The sequence below is a fragment of the Lepidochelys kempii genome, chromosome 2 (genome assembly GCF_965140285.1).
Source record: "Lepidochelys kempii isolate rLepKem1 chromosome 2, rLepKem1.hap1, whole genome shotgun sequence".
Lineage (NCBI taxonomy): Eukaryota > Metazoa > Chordata > Testudines > Cheloniidae > Lepidochelys > Lepidochelys kempii.
The window spans coordinates 102143156-102164650 of record NC_136381.1 but is presented as its reverse complement, the minus strand read 5'-3'; the positions used below and the strand labels follow the sequence as shown (position 1 = coordinate 102164650).

Here is a 21495-nt window from a genome sequence, read left to right as displayed (position 1 = left end):
GAAAGCCAGGATAGTATAGCTCAGATTTCATCCTGTTCTGTCATCAACATCAGACATAACCCCTTAATAACAACAACAAACAATAACAAAAACAAGAAAAAGAAGAGAGGATCTGATATTTCTATATAAAAAACAAGTAGAAAATTTTGGTGGAAAAGAATCAGGCCATAATTATGCATCATTAAGGAACAGTAAAGGGTACAATTTTATTTTTGCTGTGCAGTTTGCCTTTAATGGACAACAGATGAAGATTATGAAAATAATGTAGAACTGTACAAGCACATCAAATGACCACAACAGCATCAGAGCCTAAACAGCAATGCTTACAAAATGTTTGCAGATTACTAAGTATCATTCATTGGGATGTGTCAGATGAAAGCAGAAGTTTCCTTCCAGTCCCTCATACGGTAGTTCTCATGACAGATAAATACAGTTATCAGTATAGTAAAGTCACAAATAATTCTAGGTAAAACGTGCAACTGGCTCTAGTTCAGTTATAACGAAGCACTCAGTGTAACTGTGCAGTTTATATAACTATTTCTTTCCTAGATCAATCAAGGTTGGAAGAAAATAGGATTCAGTAACATGAAATTCAGATGCATCCCCAAGAAGAAAAGGATTCAACTTCCGAACTACAACCCCTCTTTTTTCTAATGGTCAGCTTGCTTAACCGAGGCTGTAGATCATTTATTCACCTGACTGAGGTACCTGACAGACTCAAAAGGTATTCTGAAGAACAAAAAAAGGTACCCTGAAGAACAATGCCTCCCCACATCCAAAAAAACTCAAAACAGTTGTTAAGCATACCAGAAGAGACCACCTACAAATCCAATCAAGCCAAGATAAGGTAACGTGGTATCTTTTTCCCTCGACAAGGGTGCTAAAATGTCACTATGACTGAACATCATCCATTTCACTTCATGGTTTTACAGTAAAGGGATTATGAACATCCTGAACAATTTCCAAGAAATCCTGAAACAATCTCAAAGTTTCAAACTAAGTACTCAGAAGGAAGATCTGTACAATCAAAGTTGTTGTTTGGTCACACTGAAGAAGTAGGCCCTGCTTGTGAAAGAAGTTCTGGACTGAATATAAACTGAAGGTATAACAAGGAGTATGAGAGACTCACATTGGTCTGCTTAATTTCTTGTATTAAGATCATATTTCAACAGTTAAGATTTTAAATTACTCTGGGAATTCAATACAGCAACTTCACTGTTCTGAAGATGCTGAAGGTATCTACTACTACTGTACTTCTATACTGCATCTATTTTATAGATGGGACTATACGGGACGAAGCAATTATGTGTCTTACCAACCGTGGCTACATATGAAGTCTGTGATAGAGCCAGATATAGAGCACAGATCTCCCGGACTCTCAGTCCTGTGCTTTAATCAAAAGACCATACTCCTCTCCTGAAGACCCTTACATATCTTCTTCCTTCACCTGACACTGAATAGGGGATTTCTGGAATTGAGTCACAGGGGCCTATTACTGGAGAATCCCTGTTCGCAGTGTGTTGTACCAGTGTTGGTCCCAGGATATCAGAGAGAGACAAGGTATGTGCGGTTATTTCTTTTACTTTGCCAACTTCTGTTGGTGAAAGAAAAGCTTTTGAGCTTACACAGAGCTCTTCAGTCCCTCTCAGTCCTGGATGAGATGCTACACCATTTGCAGCATGGCGATTAATTTGTGAAGCTTGCTCTTTCTTGGCTTGAGGACATCGTCCAAGAAATTTTCTTTCACTTTCACATGAAGTTATTAGAGAAACACTCTGGAAATCAGCTCATTATCAGAAAAAAAATGTCTTGCATATAAAGGACCACGGACAAACTATAGTATCCCATGAGAAATATGGCATTTGAATTTTCAGTCATGATCTGGAGTCTTCACTTCCAAAAGTGACATCCTTTGAATGGTAACAATTTTCTGGCAAAGGACTGCCTCTGAACCTCCAAATATGTCCTCAAACGAATAGAAATTGAGCATTCACACGTAGAAGCTATCAAGAAAAACGTAGTGGTTCATCATTCTGGATGTTGTCAAAACCAGCTCAAGTGAATAATGGATTATGGTGCTGGCCTATACTGCCGTCAGAGGAGGAAATCAAAACTCTTTAAAAAGTCTGAATGGCAAAAGGAAGGAAGTCTATCTGAACAAAATAGGCACCCTGTAAAAGGCTATGATCCCTACAAGAAAAATGTAATGTATGATCCTGATAGGTCTATATAGACCTGCATAGGTCTATGTCTGTTCTTTGACAAATACAGAGGGTGGTTGGTTTTTTATTTGAAGTAATAATTATGAAAATGTCAGAACACTCCAACATTGTTTTATTAAGAAATTAAACATTTAACCAATATATTTAACAAGAATTACAGCCTATAAATACCAAGGAAAGAAAAGACGATGTCTGGGACTCAGATGTCCTACCTAATTGGCAGAAAAAAAGGAACTAAGGAGCATGAAGCACAGATGCAGACATAGGGAGAGGGTCGACCAATTTAACGCATGCATCCGCGCATATGCTTACCTACCTGAAATTCAAAAAAACTGAAGGGCTCCAGGATCTTCAAGGAAACTTCAAAGAGTTGGGAATCTGTGGATGAGATTCCAAGTAGAATAGGAGAAGTCTTATACAAATGAGATTTTATCACTTTTTAATAAAACATGTTGAGCAGTATAAATTTCTGTGGTAAAAATGAATATTACTAAGACTCAAAAAAAACCAATTTTTTTGGAAAAAGCATTTACCAATCTATATTTGCCAAATGACAAGAAACACACAGAAACTGAAGCATAAATTACATAATACTTCGAAATGAAAACAGTGTAATTTCTCCATTTGAAATGAACGTCCAAAATGGAAAATCAACAACGGAAGAAAAATCAGTAATTCTGCCATTTTTTTTCCATTTGGAAAGATCTCAGATGGGATGGCCAATCACAAAATTCCAATGGACTTTAATGGATCCGGATCAGGCCTGTTTAATAAATCTAGAGACATTAATACCTTCTCTCAACTCTTTGTTACAATGCGTTTTAAATAAGTATCAAAATCAGCAAAACAAAATAAAATGTTCTAAATTGTATAACACACTGAAGTAATAAGAGGCAGTTATATCTTTATAAAGGGGGCTATTTAACTAGACAAGGAACCAAATTAAAAACTGAGGAAATAAAAAACAATAGTAATTCAAACATTTATGTGTAATTAAGGAGCATCAGTAGGTATTATGTAATTAAAGTCAAAACTAAGTGCCCATAAGTCCAAATTTTAGACCACTCCTCAGTCACAATCAGAAACAGATCATCTTCAAGATTTGCATGCCACATTCTACATTCCACAGGTATTCTTCTAGAAAGTTTTGTAAATACCAGAAGAAGTTTTCACATGACCCATTAAAGACTACAGGCCTTACTGTTGCAGGACCTCTATGAGGGCATGTTTAAACTACAGATTTAAGGGAGAGGAAGGCGGGCTTCTCGCCTACCCGCCAGGAGCAGAACCCTGAGTGAAGAACTGGACAGGCACAGCCCAGCTGGGAGCAGGGGAAAGCCAGGCTCTAGCTGCCAAGCTTTCTTGTCAATTTCAGGGCTCCAATATGGAGCCGTGAAATTGACAAGACAGCGACAACCAATGTAAGTAAGACAGTGTCTATATAGACACTGTCAACCCTAACTACACCAACATAAGACCTATGCTTCTTGTGGAGGTGGAGTTATTATGTCGGTACAGTAGTGCACTTACATCAACAGGACAGGGCTGTAGTCTGTACTTAGGTTAACGTCAACCGAAATGCGTAGCGTAGACCAGGCCTGAGTCAGAAATAGGGGTAGGAAACCAGGTAGAAGTATGTCAGGGCAGAAGTCTAGGATGAGATATAGTGGGGGGTATTAGAAGACTGGGAACAGTGAGATACATGGAGCAATGGCATGAAGTAGTGCTCCCTAGTCTCTGAATGAAAGACACTGGAGAAAATGGGAAGAGGACAAGCAAGATGGGCAGAAAAGGCAGAATATCCATCCATGAGAGTTGAAAGGGACCTAGGGGTACAGAGGAGATAAGGTATGGAATGGCAGCAGAGCAGAGAGGACAAAAAAGACACACAGGTGCATACAAGGGACTAAAGTGAGGTGTTGAAAGGGTGTGGCATGTTTCAGAGGTAGGAAGAGAGATGCATGCAAGGACACAGGAGAGTACAGAGGTCTTGGGTGGGACATAAGAGTATTGGAGGAGTCCCCAGGAGATGTATCTGAGTTAAGAACAAGGCAAGAACAGAGGGGACAAGAAACCAAAAGGGAGGGAAGGAGTTTATCAACATCAGAAACTTCTAAAACTTTTGAACACTAAAAGTTTGATCTCTAGTAAAAAGCTCTTGAAGTTTTTTATGTGGATTAGAGCCTTCCTGTAATCATCTGCATCATCCACTACCCACCCCTTACCCCATCCAGGTATATATTTCCCCATCACACACATCTCTCTTCTGGACTTGCTGAAATTTGCAAAAGATGAGCCCCGCTTTGGTGGGCCTTGTAAAAGAACAGAACTTCCCTTCTGCAGACTTTATATGACAGCCATATTAAAACTTTTAGTGCTCATTCAAAGACATGACCATTCCTGAACAAAAATTTATTTAAAAAGAACTGAAGTTGAAAGTAAGTTCCAGTGGAGCGTAGAGAACATCCAAAATTATTATGCTTCCTTTAAAAAGTTATTATACAGCTTCAGAAAGCTCCAATGTTAAGGTATCTAAAATTATTAAGTCATGGATCCAGCCAGTTCTTAATGCTATTATCCTTCTCTCACTCACTCAAATACCACCAGATTTACACCACTTGCCCAACCTTGATAACACCCCCACAAAATTGGCAAAAATACACGTAAACGTCAAAAAAACAAATTAATAGATGTTTGTATTTTGACTGTTGCATATAGTTTTGCAAATTTTAAAGGGCTATGGCAGTATATAAATTCGATAAACTAATGCTGTGCATTTATAGTACCTGGTGCTTTTTCATCAATAATCTCAAAGTTCTTTACAGACATTAAGAAAGCCTCAACACCTTTGTGAGGTAGACAAACATTAGTGTCTTCCATTAATTTGTTGTTTAGTTGAGACAGAAGATGTTATGAAGACTGCTCATGGTCACTCAAACTAGAAACAGAATACAAAATGCCTGACTATAAAACTCATATTGTAACCACTAGATAGAGATCATTTTAAAGGAAAATCTATATAAGTTTAAATAGCCAAAAACTCAATTTTTTCAGATTACAAGGTCTATTTTCAAAATAGTTAAGATCAGGTTTTCAGACGGTCTCCTTTTTGTGCATGCACGAATGGGACAGCTAAACACATGGTTACCCATATGCACAGAATTGAGGCTTTTAATAATTCTAACACTTTAGGGCCAAATTTACTAAGAGCTGTAATTTAAAATGTTTTTATCTATAACTAACCTTGTGATAACCCTTGCTGATCAAATGACTGCTGTGTTAAAGTTTGCTGTTCAAATTGATTGATGTTCTCCTGTAAAGCATGTTGGGATGTCACAAACCTATCTGAAATCAGGAACATAAATTCAAGAAAAGAACACACAAATTAATTAGGTAGATGTACAATTAGTGACAAATACATTTATTTAATATGTCATTATTCAAGCTTTTAAAATCTTTTTATTTTAAAATTATCTGTCAGGCACAGTCCTGCAGATTTAAATCTTTAGGTGGTATATTTTTTTTTAAAGTTTTAAGTTTTTTAATCAATTCTATTGGTCAACTGCAAACAAAAAAACATCTCATTTAACCAAATCTACCTAACTTTTTGATACTGGCAGTGGCAACTAACAAAATATTTTGTATTCTTTCCACCAGCTGTGCACATGTGCTTTGATAACAACCTGAAAAGTTGTGCTGGAAGATTGTGATTTACAAAGAAAATGTTTGCATAAAGTATTACACAGCATTTTTTTGTGATATATTGTTTAGATTTGTTTGCCAAATAGAAATGGGTAAGGGTTAATATAAAATATTTTATATTTCCCAGTATATTTTACACAATTATGCAGGGTAAGAAAATTAAGTCATTTATGTAAATTTTAAGTAATTATTGTACACTTTTATAGAAAATATATGTTTTTCTAAACCATTATTTCAGATGTTTTAAAACCAAATTCATAAAAGTTTTCAAGATAAAATAATTTAAGAACTTCCCCTAAAACTGATTTTTTCTTCAGTGTAGTTTTTCATGTTCTGAATATATACCTTCATCTTGCTCTAAAGGTTGGTCAGTCAATTGTTGTCCCAGTCCTGTTTCTTCTGTGGTTACCACCTGCTGCTGGTCTAGTTCTAAAATAGCTTCCTGATCTGTTGTGACAGCTTCTGGCTGCTGCAGCTCATCACTTTCAATCTCTACTTGCATCTGAGTGGAAACATGAATGCTCTGCTGATCTACTGTTGAATCATCTATTGAAGCAGCTTGCTGGTGCTGCTGAAGCTGCTGTGCAAGCTCATACCTGAGAATGAAAGAAGAGATCTTTTATTAGCAAATGATGCACACACCTAGACACTATTTTAGCTCTTTATATGACAGTTTTACTATTTTATCATCATTTATTTGTAATAAAGTATTGCCGAGGAGCTTCGGTTATAGTCCAAGACCCATTATGCTAGATGCTAACCTGGGCTTTTTCCTAATTAATTATACCAAATTACTCTTAACTCTTTTAGAACCCAGATAATAATACATAGCTTTTAAATCAAAGCTAGGTTTCAAGGAAGTTTTAAGGATGAACTACTACTGCAATGTACTGAAAAAGAGTTAAAAAAAAAAGTTTTATACCTACCTATGAGTTTTCATGTGCTTTTTGCAGTTTAATGAAGTTTTGAACGTTTTTTGACAATATGGACACATATATGGTCGAAGATCATTATGGATCCCCATGTGTCGCCTGAGGCTACCACCCGTAGTGAAGGCCCCATTACATATAAGACACTTAAAAGCTTTCAATCCAGTATGAGTTCTAATATGCGCTTTTAGCACTCCAGCCGAGACAAAACCTCTTCCGCATTGAGAACACTTAAATGGCTTCTCACCAGTGTGTGATCTTTTAAAAAAGATAAAAAAAAAGCAAAAACACAAATTGGGTTTGATTTCTCAATGTCATCAACAGCAAAATAAGAAAAAACATAACCAAAGAGCATCTAACATTTTGTTCAACAAAACCTGAAAATATAAGCTAAAAATGGTTATATAATTACACTTAAGCATGTAATTATGGCAGAGTTGGTAGAAACTTCTTGCTTATAGCTTTGCCAAACTTAAAATATTTGAGCTGAAATTCTGCATGCCAACCTTCTGCCTAAGGCTGATTATTAAGCATTACTACAACTTCCACTGGAAAATTTCAGCTAAAACAATTCAGCCATTTCCAAGAACGAGGTCAGGAAAAAATGCTGGTGATCTTTTTTTGACCTCTAGTGCCACCATGCTTTGGAGCAGGGACTTGAAATTGGGCCGGGGGTAGCCTTTATATCCAGGATATGCCTTTTGCTGTTCCCATGACAATACATGCAAATTTAGTAAAGTCTTTGAAAAATCTCAGTTTGCAAATGCTCAGTTGAGACTTGCAGCTAAATTCCCTGAACATTTTGTCCACACTGAGCGTGCTCCAACTCTGGGCTGAGTAGGCCCTGGGCTGCTGTGAGCTGAAAGCAGGAAGACTGTCTCTTCTGTGTGCACACCGCCGTCCCCAACCTGGTTAGGTCCAGCAGCTCCCTGATTAAAATGCAGAGCCAGACAGGGATGGAGTGGGAGAGCAGATTGGGAGAAGGAACGAGGGCACGGAAATGCAACTAAGAATTAGTGTGTTGAGACTGGGAGCCAGTGGGTGAAGGTGCAGACCGAGATCAGATGTGGAGCTGATGGGGAGGGAAACCGAGACCAGCTGTGCAAGGAGACCGGGGCTTCTATGAGAAGTGTGAGTGGTAGAGAATGGAACTGGAACTAAGGAGACATGACTGGAGCAGGCACAATTTGGAAGCGATGGGGCACAAAGGATCAATCTTGCGGGAGAGGGGAAGTAGAATGTTGCAGAAGAGTGTGACTACTACAACACACTTCCCTACAGAGTCTGGAATGGAATCCAATACTCCTGAGTCTCAGCATTCCTCTATCAGTAAATACCTGTGAAACCTACTGGCAAAATGTATGACTCATCCCCTACTAGTTCTGATCCACAGAGAGGATGACAACCTACTATTGCTGTGAGTAATTCAGTTAGCTCAAAAGGCAGAGGTCTGTGTAGTGGATCTAAAGGTTTAAACTCTGCAGATGAACCATGTGGGTGCCAATATAATGACAAATGAAAATTTGTTTTTTCAATTTGTTTTAGTTTTTAAAAACAAAGAAATTACACACATAGCCCCATACACACAAAGCCGATCTTAAAAGAACATTAAGGTTGTATGGTCAAGCACTAAAAAGTTTGGAAATGCCAGAATTAAGATTGCCTGTTTAATCTTATGGTCTTTAATTACATAATCAGATTTTTCCCGCAGGAATCATACTGCGTACATAATGCATACACAAAATTATTTCTTGAATTGAACTTCAATCAAACCACCAGTAAGAAAATATGCACTAATAACCACTAGCTGTGAAATGTGCATGCAGTTACAAGGCCAGTTTCCTTTTCTAATTATAACAATTAAACACATAATTTGCCCCTTTACCATAAACTCACTCAATTTGTGCAGTAAATGTCCATACAACTGCTTGCACATTTTTATACGTAGTTTAGAAAAATCCGGTGCTTAAGAGTCAATAGGATAAATTCTGCACTAATACCCCCAAGCAATCCCACTGATATTGATGGCAGTGCACAGAGTACAAGTTAGCCAAAAATCTGGACCAACCTGACTTCTTAAGTTAATTCTGTAGTTTCACTAGCTAAGGACAGCAAAATAGTAAAGCTGAAGCCTTAGCAAAGAGTCCTATATAAACACCTCCTACAAATTATTCTTCCATTTTAACTGTCCTCACATTAAATTACTTTTATTAAATACACTTATTTCCTTTCTATTTTGTGTTTATTTTACCTGATATGTTGCTTAAGGTGGCAAGATTTTTTATATGCTCGATTGCAGTAATAACATTTGTATGGCCTGTCTGCTTCATTTCCAAAACTATTATTAAAATAACTTTGGAAAAACTGGCTATTCCTTGGGATTGGCTGGATAAGACCTGCAAATATAAAACAAAAAACAAAATGGGATCATTTGGTAAAGCTGCAATGGTATAAAGAGATTAACCACTTTTAAAAACAATACATATTATTAAATATAGTAAATCGGTAGTAACAGAGAAAAAAAACTAAACACCTTTACAGTATCTTTTTAAAATTACATGTGGTATCTTAGCTGCACAGTTCCTTCTAGCACTAATGGCTCTAGCCCCTTACAGTAATCCGCAAATATAATCCTATGAGTCCACATAAGACATTTATTTCCAACAAAATCCAAAATAAGTTCAATGAAATGCGAATTATTTACTAATTCACTACCGACTGACTTATACAGGGATCTTATTTCAGTCATTTCACATGACACTTAATTAGCTAGGTTTCATTTTATCCTACTGCTGTGTAATTTTGTTACATTAAATTTAATTGGAAGAGTTTATATAAGTGATACCACATCACTGTAGCACTGGTCTTCCTCACATTACATAAAACCTACATTTGAAACAGAGAATGGAAATTACCAATGCTTGTTTGCCCAATATCTACCTCCACTAATTGGTGGTTATCTTTTCAGTGCCGCCAGAAATTCATTGGGGAAAAAAACAACCTTATTTAAACAGATACTGTTTATACACTGTACCTTGAAGACAGACAACTTCAGCTCTGCAACATGAGGAGTGTTCCTGCTACTAACTGTCCAAGTCTTAGTCTTAGAAAATTCACAAAAGAACTCCTTCCCAAATGACATGACAGAATGTGGGGTAGTAGCAGATGTCTCAAGTAAAAAGGTCCAAACCATTCACATATCTTTGAACCGAAAATAGAGTCCTGTGCACAGCAGTAGTGTGCAATCTTGTAAAATGTTACTGTACAATTTATCTTTTTTACTAAGAGACTACATAAATCTGTTTGTGCTGCTTATATTCATAGAAATAGCCAGTTTTTGCCATCGTCTAGCTCTTTTTGCCAACTTCATTGCACTGAGACCCACTTCCAACAACAAAAATTACTACACAACCCCAGTGTCCTGTATTAACTCTAGATTCTGGAGCCTAGAATTTGGGCCGGCATTAGGGGGCGGTTAGCAGGGCAATTGCCCTTGGCCCCATTCCACAGGGAGCTGAGCGAAGCTAAGTTGCTCACGTGTTGGCTTCAGCCCCAAACAACGGGGCTCACGCTTCAGCTTCCACCCCCGGCAGCAGGAAATCTACCACCACCCCTGGAGATCCCATTAAAAAAACTTGCAACCCACCTTTGGGGTCACTACCCACAGTTTGAGAGCAGCTATTCTAGCTCTTCATCCTGCCCATCCACCATTCTGCCTTTCTTCCTTACTGGTGTTTTATTTCTCCCCACAAAGGAAAGTTCATAGTGTTTCTTTTGCCGGGCTGCATACTGCTTACCTTGAAGGTAAGAGCACGAGAGGAGAGGAACATCCTTTGGGATTAAAAACAGCAGCTAAGAAAAGACTATGTGACCAATTAATTTCTTTTAGCACTGTTTTGTGGGGTAGAACCAGGAGAGGTCTACAGAAGATGATCTGGGTCTTCTAAATCAAGCAGGAACAGAGCTGCACTTGGCAAATGCTTTTCCTGCTGTGCAGTTCCTAAACCTTGATAGAAGTGGAACTCCTCTCAGTAGAGACTTAACAACTATAGATGGCAGTCACCTCCTGCTGCAAACCTATCCTTGCCCCTCTCCAAAATAGTGCTTCTATCCCCTTTCTTGCAGCTTAGGATCCATGGAGCTACCATATCAAATTTTAAACTTTATAGGTAGCTCCACACAAATTAGTGTTTGGAGATCTCTCACACACACTACAGGCAGGTGTACGGTAGTGGGAAAGCATGTGCCCAGTCCACACTAGAACCATCACTCATGCTACCACTGGCATTGAACAAATATTTGGAAAAGTAATGAAAATTCCAACTGTGAACACACCCAAATATTCTCTAATTATATCTATAATTGATAAAATGAATCAGAAAACATTTGAGGTAGCCAGGAAAGACAGGACACACTTTACCCAGGATGCAGCAACTTAACTAGATATTTTTGAGAACTTATTCTTTAAAATAACATTTCTTCCCAACCAAAAGCAGGAATCAATAGTATTGGACATCAGTCAAATTCAGAAAAGTGATTGAAGTCATAATGGCACTTCTTGGTCAATACTTTAATGAAAAATACCACAGGGAACATATAAAGAAACCTGCCTTAAAATATCTGGACCCAAGAGCAAACAAATAAATAGATACATGAATAAATAAATAAAAGAATAAAATATTTTCAACAAAAAATAAAACCTACATCTTTTTAATTTTCTGTCAAGAAACAGTTTAACCATACCACCACCACCACAGAGCAAAGACATTTGCAGCTTGGAATTTCTTGACACCATTCACACAAAAGAAAATGATAGTTCTCAGAACACTTAAATGTGACTAGGGGGAAGGTGCATGTGCTACCTGTTGGAGGAGTAGCAGAAGTTCAGATTCCTACGCAGCACATTTCAAACCTAGTAAGGTGCAGGAATTACAATGTATCTGTAAAAAAACCTACTTTTCCATATATTTCACAATTCTTAACATTCAGAAATGTGCACTTTAATCAAATCAATCTAATCATTGAAGATATTTTACTACAGAACAAAATATGCTTCTATTTCTTCTTTGGTCTAAAAAATTCACTCCAAGCAAAATGCCTGGCTGATCTTATTATTACACACTAGGACTACATTTTTTGATGTAGACTAACATGATTAGTGTCAAGAGATTCTTAAAACAAAAACATGTAGGAGGGTATGAAACCAAGATGTATACCTTCCTTTTACAAAGGGAAAAAAGATTTTACAAATTGAATAGGCAAACTGTCTACTCTAAAATATTAGCAACATGTAAGAATTCTTAAAACCAATAGAAGCACAATGATCTATCAAGAAAAGCAATGATAATAGAGAAAGGATTCTATCAAAATACAAAAAGAACAAATGCATTACTGTGGCTATGGTCAGCACAATAAACAAGACAGAGGAGAAAGTGACAGATCATTAGTGAATTTAACAGGACTGGAAAGATTCATTTTGCTATATCACATATCAAAACATGACCATCTAAATTTCACAGCATTCTCAGTAACGCCCTGTTCAGTCACTGATTTGCAGTGGCAGTAATGAATTCTATAATGTTCTCAATGGGAAGAACTGACCTAAGAAGAGAAAACTGCGACCCCCGATGAGAAGAAGTCAGCACCAGGAAGTGTCTCTTACCAGAGTACACCCTGTTCTTTCCTGAGTGCTTAATGGTGGACAGTACCGGGGAGCTTGATCATCTAGTGGAGCTAAGTCTCAGATGCTTATACAAGTTTGTCCTTTTGCATTTCTTTCTCACGGACTTTCAGAAGCCATGTCCGTAGGGCCACTCCTTCCTGATGCCAAAGTATTCGGTGCGTGCCCTGAGTGAGAATGTTCTGAAGGGGGACACTGGGCAACCTCCCTGAGATTGTGACGCAGTCTCACTTCTCTGTCCTTGTTCGTCCAGGGCTCCAAGTCCCTGCAAATCTGGCAGAGTTTTCTAATGTGACTTCTACCAAGGCACTTTAGGCAGGTGAACAAGGGTATCCCACTGGCAAAGATTCATAGAATCATAGAATAACAGACTTGGAAGGGACCTCTGGAGGCCATCTAGTCCAACCCCCTGCCCAGAGCAGGACCAATCCCAACTAAATCATCCCAGCCAGGGCTTTGTCAAGCCTGACCTTAAAAACTTCTAAGGAAGGGGATTCCACCACCTCCCTAGGTAATGCATTCCAGTGTTTCACCAGCCTCCTAGGGAAAAAGTTTTCCCTAATATCCAACTTAAACCTCTCCCACTGCAACTTGAGACCATTACTTCTTGTCCTGTCATCTGCTATCACTGAGAATAGTCTAGATCCATCCTCTTTGGATCCACCTTTCAGGTAGTTAAAAGCAGCTATCAAATCCCCCCTCATTCTTTTCCATAGACTAAACAATCCCAGTTCCCTCAGCCTCTCCTCATAACTCATGTGTTCCAGTCCCCTAATCCAGTCCCCGGATTCTTTGCAGCCGGCACACAGCTTAAATCTCAGAGACTGACGCAAATCCCTGTACTGAATATTGGCAGCCTGAGAATAAGATGGAACCGATGCTCCAAGAAAACAAAGACCAAAAAAAAAAAAAAAATAACTACCAGCAACAAAAACCACTACTAATCTAACATATACCACTATGTACAGTAAGGAAGATATTTTTTCTGTAAGGAGAGAGAAACGTGCAGTAGCAAGTCAATGTCCTCTGACTACCAAACACGTGCAGTAAAAAGGAACTAGCATCTAGGGCGGGTCCATCATTTATTCCATTGTGCAGCAGCATGAGGCAGCAGAAGCACCTGTGCTGCCCCCACAGGTACCACCAAGGAAAAAAACCTCCAACTCCGGTGCACTGGGTGTGCATACCTGAACTGGAAAGGACATGTGCAATCACTCAAAAAAGAACTATTGATGCTTCCACAACTTTGAGAAATGGAACTTATTTGCTCTCTATGGAATGATAACGATAAGGAACAGTAACCATTTGAAAATCATTTTTTGAGAATGATGACAGTCTGAATACAAGTTTGAAAAGTAACTGACTGCTGAATTTACTTTGTCAGTTCTAAGAAACAGCCAAACAAATCTTATATATTCCAATTGTGAAACAAGAAAAACCCTGAAGTTCAACATCGGAGAGAAAATGAGAAAGTAAACAATACTAAATTACTTCACAAATAATATAAAATATTTACAAATATTTTAACTCACAGTAACTAAAGGACTTACATTTAAAATAGAAAAAGTTTTGTGAAAACAGCAGTAAGGATATCAACATATATGTACTGTAACAAAGTTCCTGATCTACCTTGGAGGGTCTTGCGCTTATTGGGGGATTTGCTTGCCTTGGAGCTTCACGGCAGCCCTCAGCTTGGCCGTTTTTCTGAATTCACAGTCCAGGTCAACACCTCCTGTGTCTGACCAGGAGTTGGGAGGATTTGGGGGGAACCCGGGCCCGCCCTCTACTCCAGGTTCCAGCCCAGGGCCCTGTGGAATGCAGCTGTCTAGAGTGCCTCCTGGAACAGCTGTGCGACAGCTACAACTCCTTGGGCTATTTCCCTATGGCCTCCTCCCAACACCTTCTTTATCCTCACCATAGGACCTTCCTTCTGGTGTCTGATAATGCTTGTACACCTCAGTCCTCCAACAGTCCACGTTCTCACTCTCAGCTCCTAGTGCCTCTTGCTCCCAGGCCCTCACACGCGCACCACAAACTGAAGTGAGCTCCTTTTTAAAACCCAGGTGCCCTGATTAGCCTGCCTTAATTGATTCTAGAAGCTTCTTGATTGGCTGCAGGTGTTCTAATCAGCCTGTCTTAATTGTCTCCAGAAGGCTCCTGATTGTTCTGGAACATTCCCTGTTACCTTACCCTGGGAAAAGGGACCTACTTAGCCTGGGGCTAATATATCTGCCTTCTATTACTCTCCTATAGCCATCTGGTCCGACCCTGTCATAGTACATTAAGCTTTTCATAGGCCCTTTTTAAAGAATGCTAAAGCTTTCTTTTTGTGGTAAGATAAACTCAGAAAAAGTGTTTCTTCACTATTGGTAGAACTAAAATGAACTGATCAGGCCATGTTCAAGGGAAATGAAAATGTCAAAGAGAAAAATTTTCTGATAAGCCCAGCCCATGTGTCACTACAGCGAAGTAACTGGAAGCTGCCAGATCTCCCTTGCTGGATTCACCCAGAATGGTTCCTATATTGCCCCTACCATCATCATCCATAGCCCAGGGGGCGGGGGAAGCTGGGTTGGGGAGAAGGCATGGCTGGAGCACAATATGTTCCAACAATCCCAAGCTAGATGAGAGCCCCTTGGCACAGGTTACTAACAAGTATTTTAGATCTCCCCATTGCTATTTCAAGGAAGTCTGGACTAAGATTTAAAAGGTGTATTGTTAGAACATGTTTGTCACTGATTCTCAGCGAACTATGCTGGTCCTAACACAGTGACAAACTATGCACAGTCATGTGCATTTTAAATGTAACATTTAAGAGCTTTTTATACACTTGGGCCCAAATTCTCTTCTGTGTCCAGTCTTCACTGCAATAGATTACCATTTGTTGCTCCTTATTTCTCAGCCAAGCTCTGTGCTGGTGCTGGCATAGTTTAAGCTTGGTCTTGACTAGCATTTAAAAATGTGCTAGTCAAAAGCATTTGCTAACATACTCTACAACTCTGTCCAATGCCTTGTCCACAGTAGAGCTATGGAACATGTTAGCAAACACATTTTAAGAACGCATATTTGAATCCTAATCAAGACAGAGCTTAAACTATGCCAGCACCAGCAGAGTTTGGCTGAGAAATAAGGAGCTGCAAATGGTAATCTATTGCTGTGAAACTGGACACGGAAGAGAATTTGGACCCAAGTCTCTAAAAAGCTCTTAAATGTTACATTTAAAATATACATGACAAAACAGGGCTTTTATTGAGGCTACCTTTATTATATAAGTAACTAAAATAGTTTTATAATCCTATGATCTTATTGACAGTTTCTCATTTAAAAAAAAGTAATTTGTGGGGTTTATTTTCATTAATAAAATAACGGGGCCCATCTGATTGTTATGGCCATGTTAATATCTTTAACAATTTAGGAATATTCTAGGTCTATAGTTTGATCTTTTTCGTTTGAAACTCATGTGGTTATTGTCCTCTGGTTGGAGTTTTGAAAATAATACCATGGTTAGTATATCTAGTTTAAGGTGGACAAAGCAGAAAACTGCCAGTCACTAATGGAGTCTAAATCAACCATTTTTAAGTGAAAATGTAAGTACATATATATCACAATCCCTTGTCCACTGTCACCAACCTCTTATTTATGATACAATTCTTCATCTAAAGCTGAATGACAACTAATCTGTTCCAACAAAATGGTTTTAAAAAGTGATAAATAACATAACATCCTATGCCAGAATAGAAAGATGCCATGTGAGCTTTCTAAAATGTTATAGCTAATGGAACACTACTTCAATTGAGTTCCCACTTACATGAAATCCACTAAAGCCATATAAAATTATAACTAACTATCAAGAATAAATGTGATTAGATTAAGGAAATTTTAGACTATGTTCTCTAAGCATTAGCTCAAAAAAACTAAAGGAAACAAATGAATATGTTCACCTTTTCTACACTGCATATAAGCTTTATAGGATTCTATCAATATAAAAAGGCTTTGTTATAAATTCATAAAGTACACTTTCAATTCAAACAGCTGACACAGTACAGCTTTCTCTGCAGCTGCTGAACAGTTAATTGCAGGTGCATCTTATTTAGTGAGTTTATAGACTGCCTTTGCTTAATAGTGTACTCTACTTCATTCTAAACCCAAATTTCAGGATTACAATGAGCAAGTTACAGCACATACTAACTCAGTCTTCACCTAAATCAGTGATGAGTATGGGTTCTTGCAAAGGAATATCCGGTACAGGAACGCTGGTCTTTCCTATTCGAACTTTTGCGGGTTTACGCTGATGTCGCATCTTTCGAAGTTCAGTGTGTTTAAAGTGTGAAGCAATGTGAGTCTTCCTGTGGCCAGATGTTCTGAACTTTTTATCGCAGTGAGGACAAGCAAAAGGTCTAACACCTGGAAGAAATTAAAATATATTACTACATGGTTTACTTCCATGTCCCCAGGAATAAAAGCTATGGCATCCAAATAGTAAAATCATAACCGTGTGCTTACAGAGACTGACATGACCAAATGCGGGGAGGATGTGTGTGTTATTTTGACTTAGGGTAGAGAGCAGAAATGGGAGATTATGTGTGTTCTGTTTAAGTACATGGCTAACCTAAAAGTAAAGAATAGATATTTCCATCCACGCTCCATAAATGAGAGGGAAACCTGGAACAAAAATTCCCAAATTGATGGGAAGAGGGAGTAGTGACTATGTGGCACACTCTTCACTAACAGCTACAAGCCAGTAGGAATGCCTGAAGGGTGAACTCCATGCTAGAATACCACAAAATTGGAATCTCAGAACTACTGCACTTAGCAGCTTTCAACTCAGGTGTACAAGCTTCTACCACCTCCAGTGATTCAGTAGCTTCATAACTCAAGTAAGGGTTGTTGTCTGGAGGCCTGAAATAGCTAAAGAACTGGCCCTCCATGTATATGTTCCAGGAGAAAATGAAAAACAAGAGTGAAGGAAGGAAACAACATAGGCGGACAGTTGTGGTTTAGAAGAGAAAGGGGTGTGAAAAAAGTCATACACCAATGAGAACTGGGACATGAACAAGTTAAAATATTTGGTGAATAAACGTTTAAAATACAAGAATTCAACAGGGCTACCATTTAAATTCTTATGACATTATTTGTCAGAGACAAAATACTCCATTCTATATTCAATATTTATGAAGGTATCTGATCGCCTTCATATCTACACACCAAACTCTATCCACTATTCTTGGAGGTCTTCTGAACATCATATAAAACCATAAGGATAACTCACAGGCCTTACCTGTATGCAGACGAATGTGAACTTTTAAGCTTCCTGAGGTGGAAAAACATTTCATACAATACTGGCACTTAAAAGCTTTAATGCCAGTGTGTGTTTTTGTGTGTGCTGTGAGAGTGCTCTTCACAGCAAAGGCGCGGAAACACTGGGGACACTTGAATGGCTTCTCATGCGTGTGAATTCGAATGTGGCGCACTAGATCACTGGGTTTTTTAAATTCTTTAGAGCAGTATGGGCAAACATGCCACCTTATTCCATTCTCTTCACGTACAGAACCTGAAATAAATAACACTGAAATTAGATATTTGTATATATTATATATATGTATAAGTTAATAAACAATCTGATAAACTGACATTGTCACACAAAAGATGAGAATTAAAAATGAGCACTGAAGATGCTTGCCAAGACTTAGTAAACAAAGTGTAATGCACTTCTCAGATACCTTCCCCTTAGAGTAAATACTGCTTATAGAAATATGATTGAAATAAAATCAAGATAATCCTATTTAATCACAGTTACGAACATACCTGTAACGAAAGAGGACAAAAAACCAACAACAAAATACACCTATAGTAACGTTTTATTCTACACTGTGGAGTGAGTGTATGGAAATAGTATATCATGTATTAGCCATTTTTGAGCTGTATATTTGTGTTGACAGGATTTAAACATAGCATACCAGAATGGATAAAAATCAATGATTTTTTAAAAAAAAATTTTAAAAATCGGATTTTGATAAAATGCTTTTTGAGGAAAAAACCTATCTAAAGATAGTTTTAATTAAGATACATTACAGCTCAAAGATATCTCTTCATGGAATAGGTATTATACATTCTAATTCTACAGCATGAGACAATATATTCATGTAATGTTTAAGAAAAGTTTTGTAAATGAGTTCCAATAGTTCATGGATTAGGGACCCAACTTATGGGGTTCCAGGAGTTTCTATATAGATTATTTAGGTTAATCTTTCTATCTACCCAATGGGTCTCAGTGCTCAGTCTAGAAGATACTATCAGAGATGCTTAGTTTTGCAGTTCTTAGATGTGGATTTGTGTCTCTAGAGATAACATGCTTGTTAAGAGCAAAAATGTTTTAAATAAATAAATAAATATGGAGAAGTGAGAAATAACAAACCTCAACCCTATTGTCCCTCTGTGTATACAGAGCCAATCCCTTACCTCTCTCTAAAAGTGCAAAGTTTCAAAAAGTTCAATTAATAGAAGGTTGTTGGGGGCGGAATAGATCTGGACAAAGAGAAGAAGTCTGGAGATAAATGTGAGAAGGAAGGGACAGGCAGTAGAAACAAAAGTGAAACTGTTTGAGCAGCATATTCCAGAAGTCTTGAGGTCTTTCTGAGTGTAGCCTTCATTGATTTGAGATCTACCATACCATTCTCTCACGAGAAGGGAAAACCTACAATGGCAGCAAGCCGTAAAAGAGACCCAGTTTGGGAATATTTTAATGAAGTTCCTCTATCTGTGGGTAGGAGAGGCAGACGTGCAAAATGCAAACAGAGCAACAAAGAAATGCAAGGCCTGGTTGCCCGAATGAAACAACAACATGAGAAGTGTTTCTTCTCAGGAGGAAACTGCGTTGAAGATGATGAAAGGAACATGTCTGAACATGCAAGATCTTCAGATTGGTAAACTTTTTTATTTCATGCTTCATTCTTAAGGACTGCCTGTCTTCCTTCTGGACTATTCTTGAATTCTCATGTTTGAGCAAAAAAATATAGCTGTTACTCTATGGTACTATCATTTTAGATGCAGTTGTGATAAAAAAAAAAAAAATAGCTGAAATAGGCAGATCTTCCTTTTACAATTTCACCTTTAAAGTAGTACTGAGTGTCAGTAAATGCAATGAGTAATACTAAATGAGCAGTATGGTAATAATAATTAAATAACTGCACTGACTTATTTTGTTTAGGAGAATCCATCCTCAACATACAGGATTCTGAAAACTATCCACCTTCAAGGGGTGGAGGTGTAGGAGGGTGCTCCAGGCTGGGAGGGTTCAGAGGGTGGGAGGGGAATCAGGGCAGGGAGTTAGGGTGTGAGAGGGAGTCAGGGGTGCAGGCTCCAGATAGTGCTTATCTCAAGCAACTCCCAGAAACCAGCTCCTACGGGGAGGCACAGCCGGGCAGTTTGGCATGCTGCCCCTTCCGCAGGTGCCGCCCCTGCAGCTCCCATTCACCATGGCTCCCGGCCAATGGCAGCTGAGGAGCCCTTTGTCTGACCCTATGCATAGGAGCCAGAGGGGGAACATGCCACTGCTTCTGCGAGCCGTGCAGAGTCACAGCACAGGCGGAGCGGGGCAAGCCACAGACCCCGCTCCCCAGCAGGCACTCGAGGGCCGGATTAAAACGTATGAAGGGCCGGATGTGGCCCCCCCGGGCCAGTTTGCTCACCCCTGGTCTAGAGGGTGAAACTGTTAACCCAAGTCTCGATGGGTGGAGCAATGTCCACAATGATCATGTGGTATGTGCCTGTGTGACAACAGAAGAAGGGAATGTCTTCCTTACAGAAACAACTGATACATCAGGAAATGCACACACAGCAGAATACTTACAAGAAGTAGCAGTAAAAGCTATAACAAACTGTGAAAAAAAAATTCAAATGTCTAGTACGCAGCTTGGTCTAGTACCAAAATGAGAAGAAATTTAGAAGAGAGAGTCCCAAGCGAATAACATATGGTTGCAGTGCTCATTTGATGCACCTCCTAGTCAAAGACTTCAGTGTTTTAGAAATAAAGGCTACTGTTGTTGAAATTGCAAAATACTTCCCTAACAACCACTTTGCAGCAGCTGCTCTGAAAAAAATGGGAAGAACCAAGCTATCTCTCCCCCAAGACGTGCGATGGAACTCAGCAGTGGACTTTGAGCACTAGATCAAGAACTGGCCTAACCTGATGACAGTTTGTGAACAAAATCGTGAAAAAACAGATGGCACTGTCACAGCCAAAGTTCTCAACATTGGGCTTAAGAGAAATGTTGAACACATGCTGAGTACCCTGAAGCCTATTTCCGTAGCCTTGAACAAAATGCAGAGAAATAGCTGTTTTACTGCTGACGCTGTTGAAATTTGGAAGGTAATGAGAGAGATCTTAAAAATAGAAATATGCAATGAAATATGCATTAAAAAAACAAATGGGACAAGCACTATCTAGAGCTCATTTTCTTGGAAATATTCTCAGTACTTGGTACCAGGGTCAAACCTTAATTTCTAAAGAAGAGGGGTTGGCTATGACATGGACAACCAGCTACCATCCCACCATAATGCCACCTATAATAAACTTCATAGCTAAGGGTGAACCGTTCAAGAAATATATGTTTGTTGATGATATTTTAAAGAAAGTCACACCAGTAAACTGGGGGAAGTCACTTAAGCACTTGGATTCAGAGACTGGTGAAGTGATAATCTCACTTTTAACAGCAGTAGCTTCTTCTGCTGGTGTAGAAAGAATATTTTCTTCCTTTGGACTAATTCATTCCAAATTGAGAAATCGTTTGAGACCTGAAAAAGCAGGAAAGCTTGTTCTTCTTTTCCAGATTATGAACAAACAGGAAAATGAAGGTGAAGACAACTGAGTTAGCTGCAGAAGCCAATATTTTAAGTTTCTCATGTTGACCTTGCTGACCCAGTCGATTTAATTTGTTTTTTTAATATTTCATTTAACTATTTT

At 38.6% G+C, this 21495-nt stretch overlaps 1 protein-coding gene across 15 annotated transcripts in view; it reads right to left on the bottom strand.

Moving 5' to 3' along the window:
* Window positions 1-21495, bottom strand: part of ZNF236 (zinc finger protein 236) — a 232111-nt gene that overhangs the window by 133329 nt on the left and 77287 nt on the right. For all 15 annotated transcript variants that reach the window (XR_012157275.2, XR_012157274.2, XR_012157278.2 and 12 more), the window contains 6 exons: window positions 17812-18084; window positions 16734-16937; window positions 9105-9249; window positions 6851-7111; window positions 6270-6520; window positions 5466-5567 (listed from right to left, as the gene is read on the bottom strand). Coding sequence is in view for 2 of the 15 variants with exons in the window: in XM_073331780.2 (XP_073187881.1) it covers window positions 5466-5567; window positions 6270-6520; window positions 6851-7111; window positions 9105-9249; window positions 16734-16937; window positions 17812-18084 (1236 nt within the window). In the remaining 13 variants the exon portion in view is untranslated. The remainder of the gene's footprint in view (window positions 1-5465; window positions 5568-6269; window positions 6521-6850; window positions 7112-9104; window positions 9250-16733; window positions 16938-17811; window positions 18085-21495) is intronic.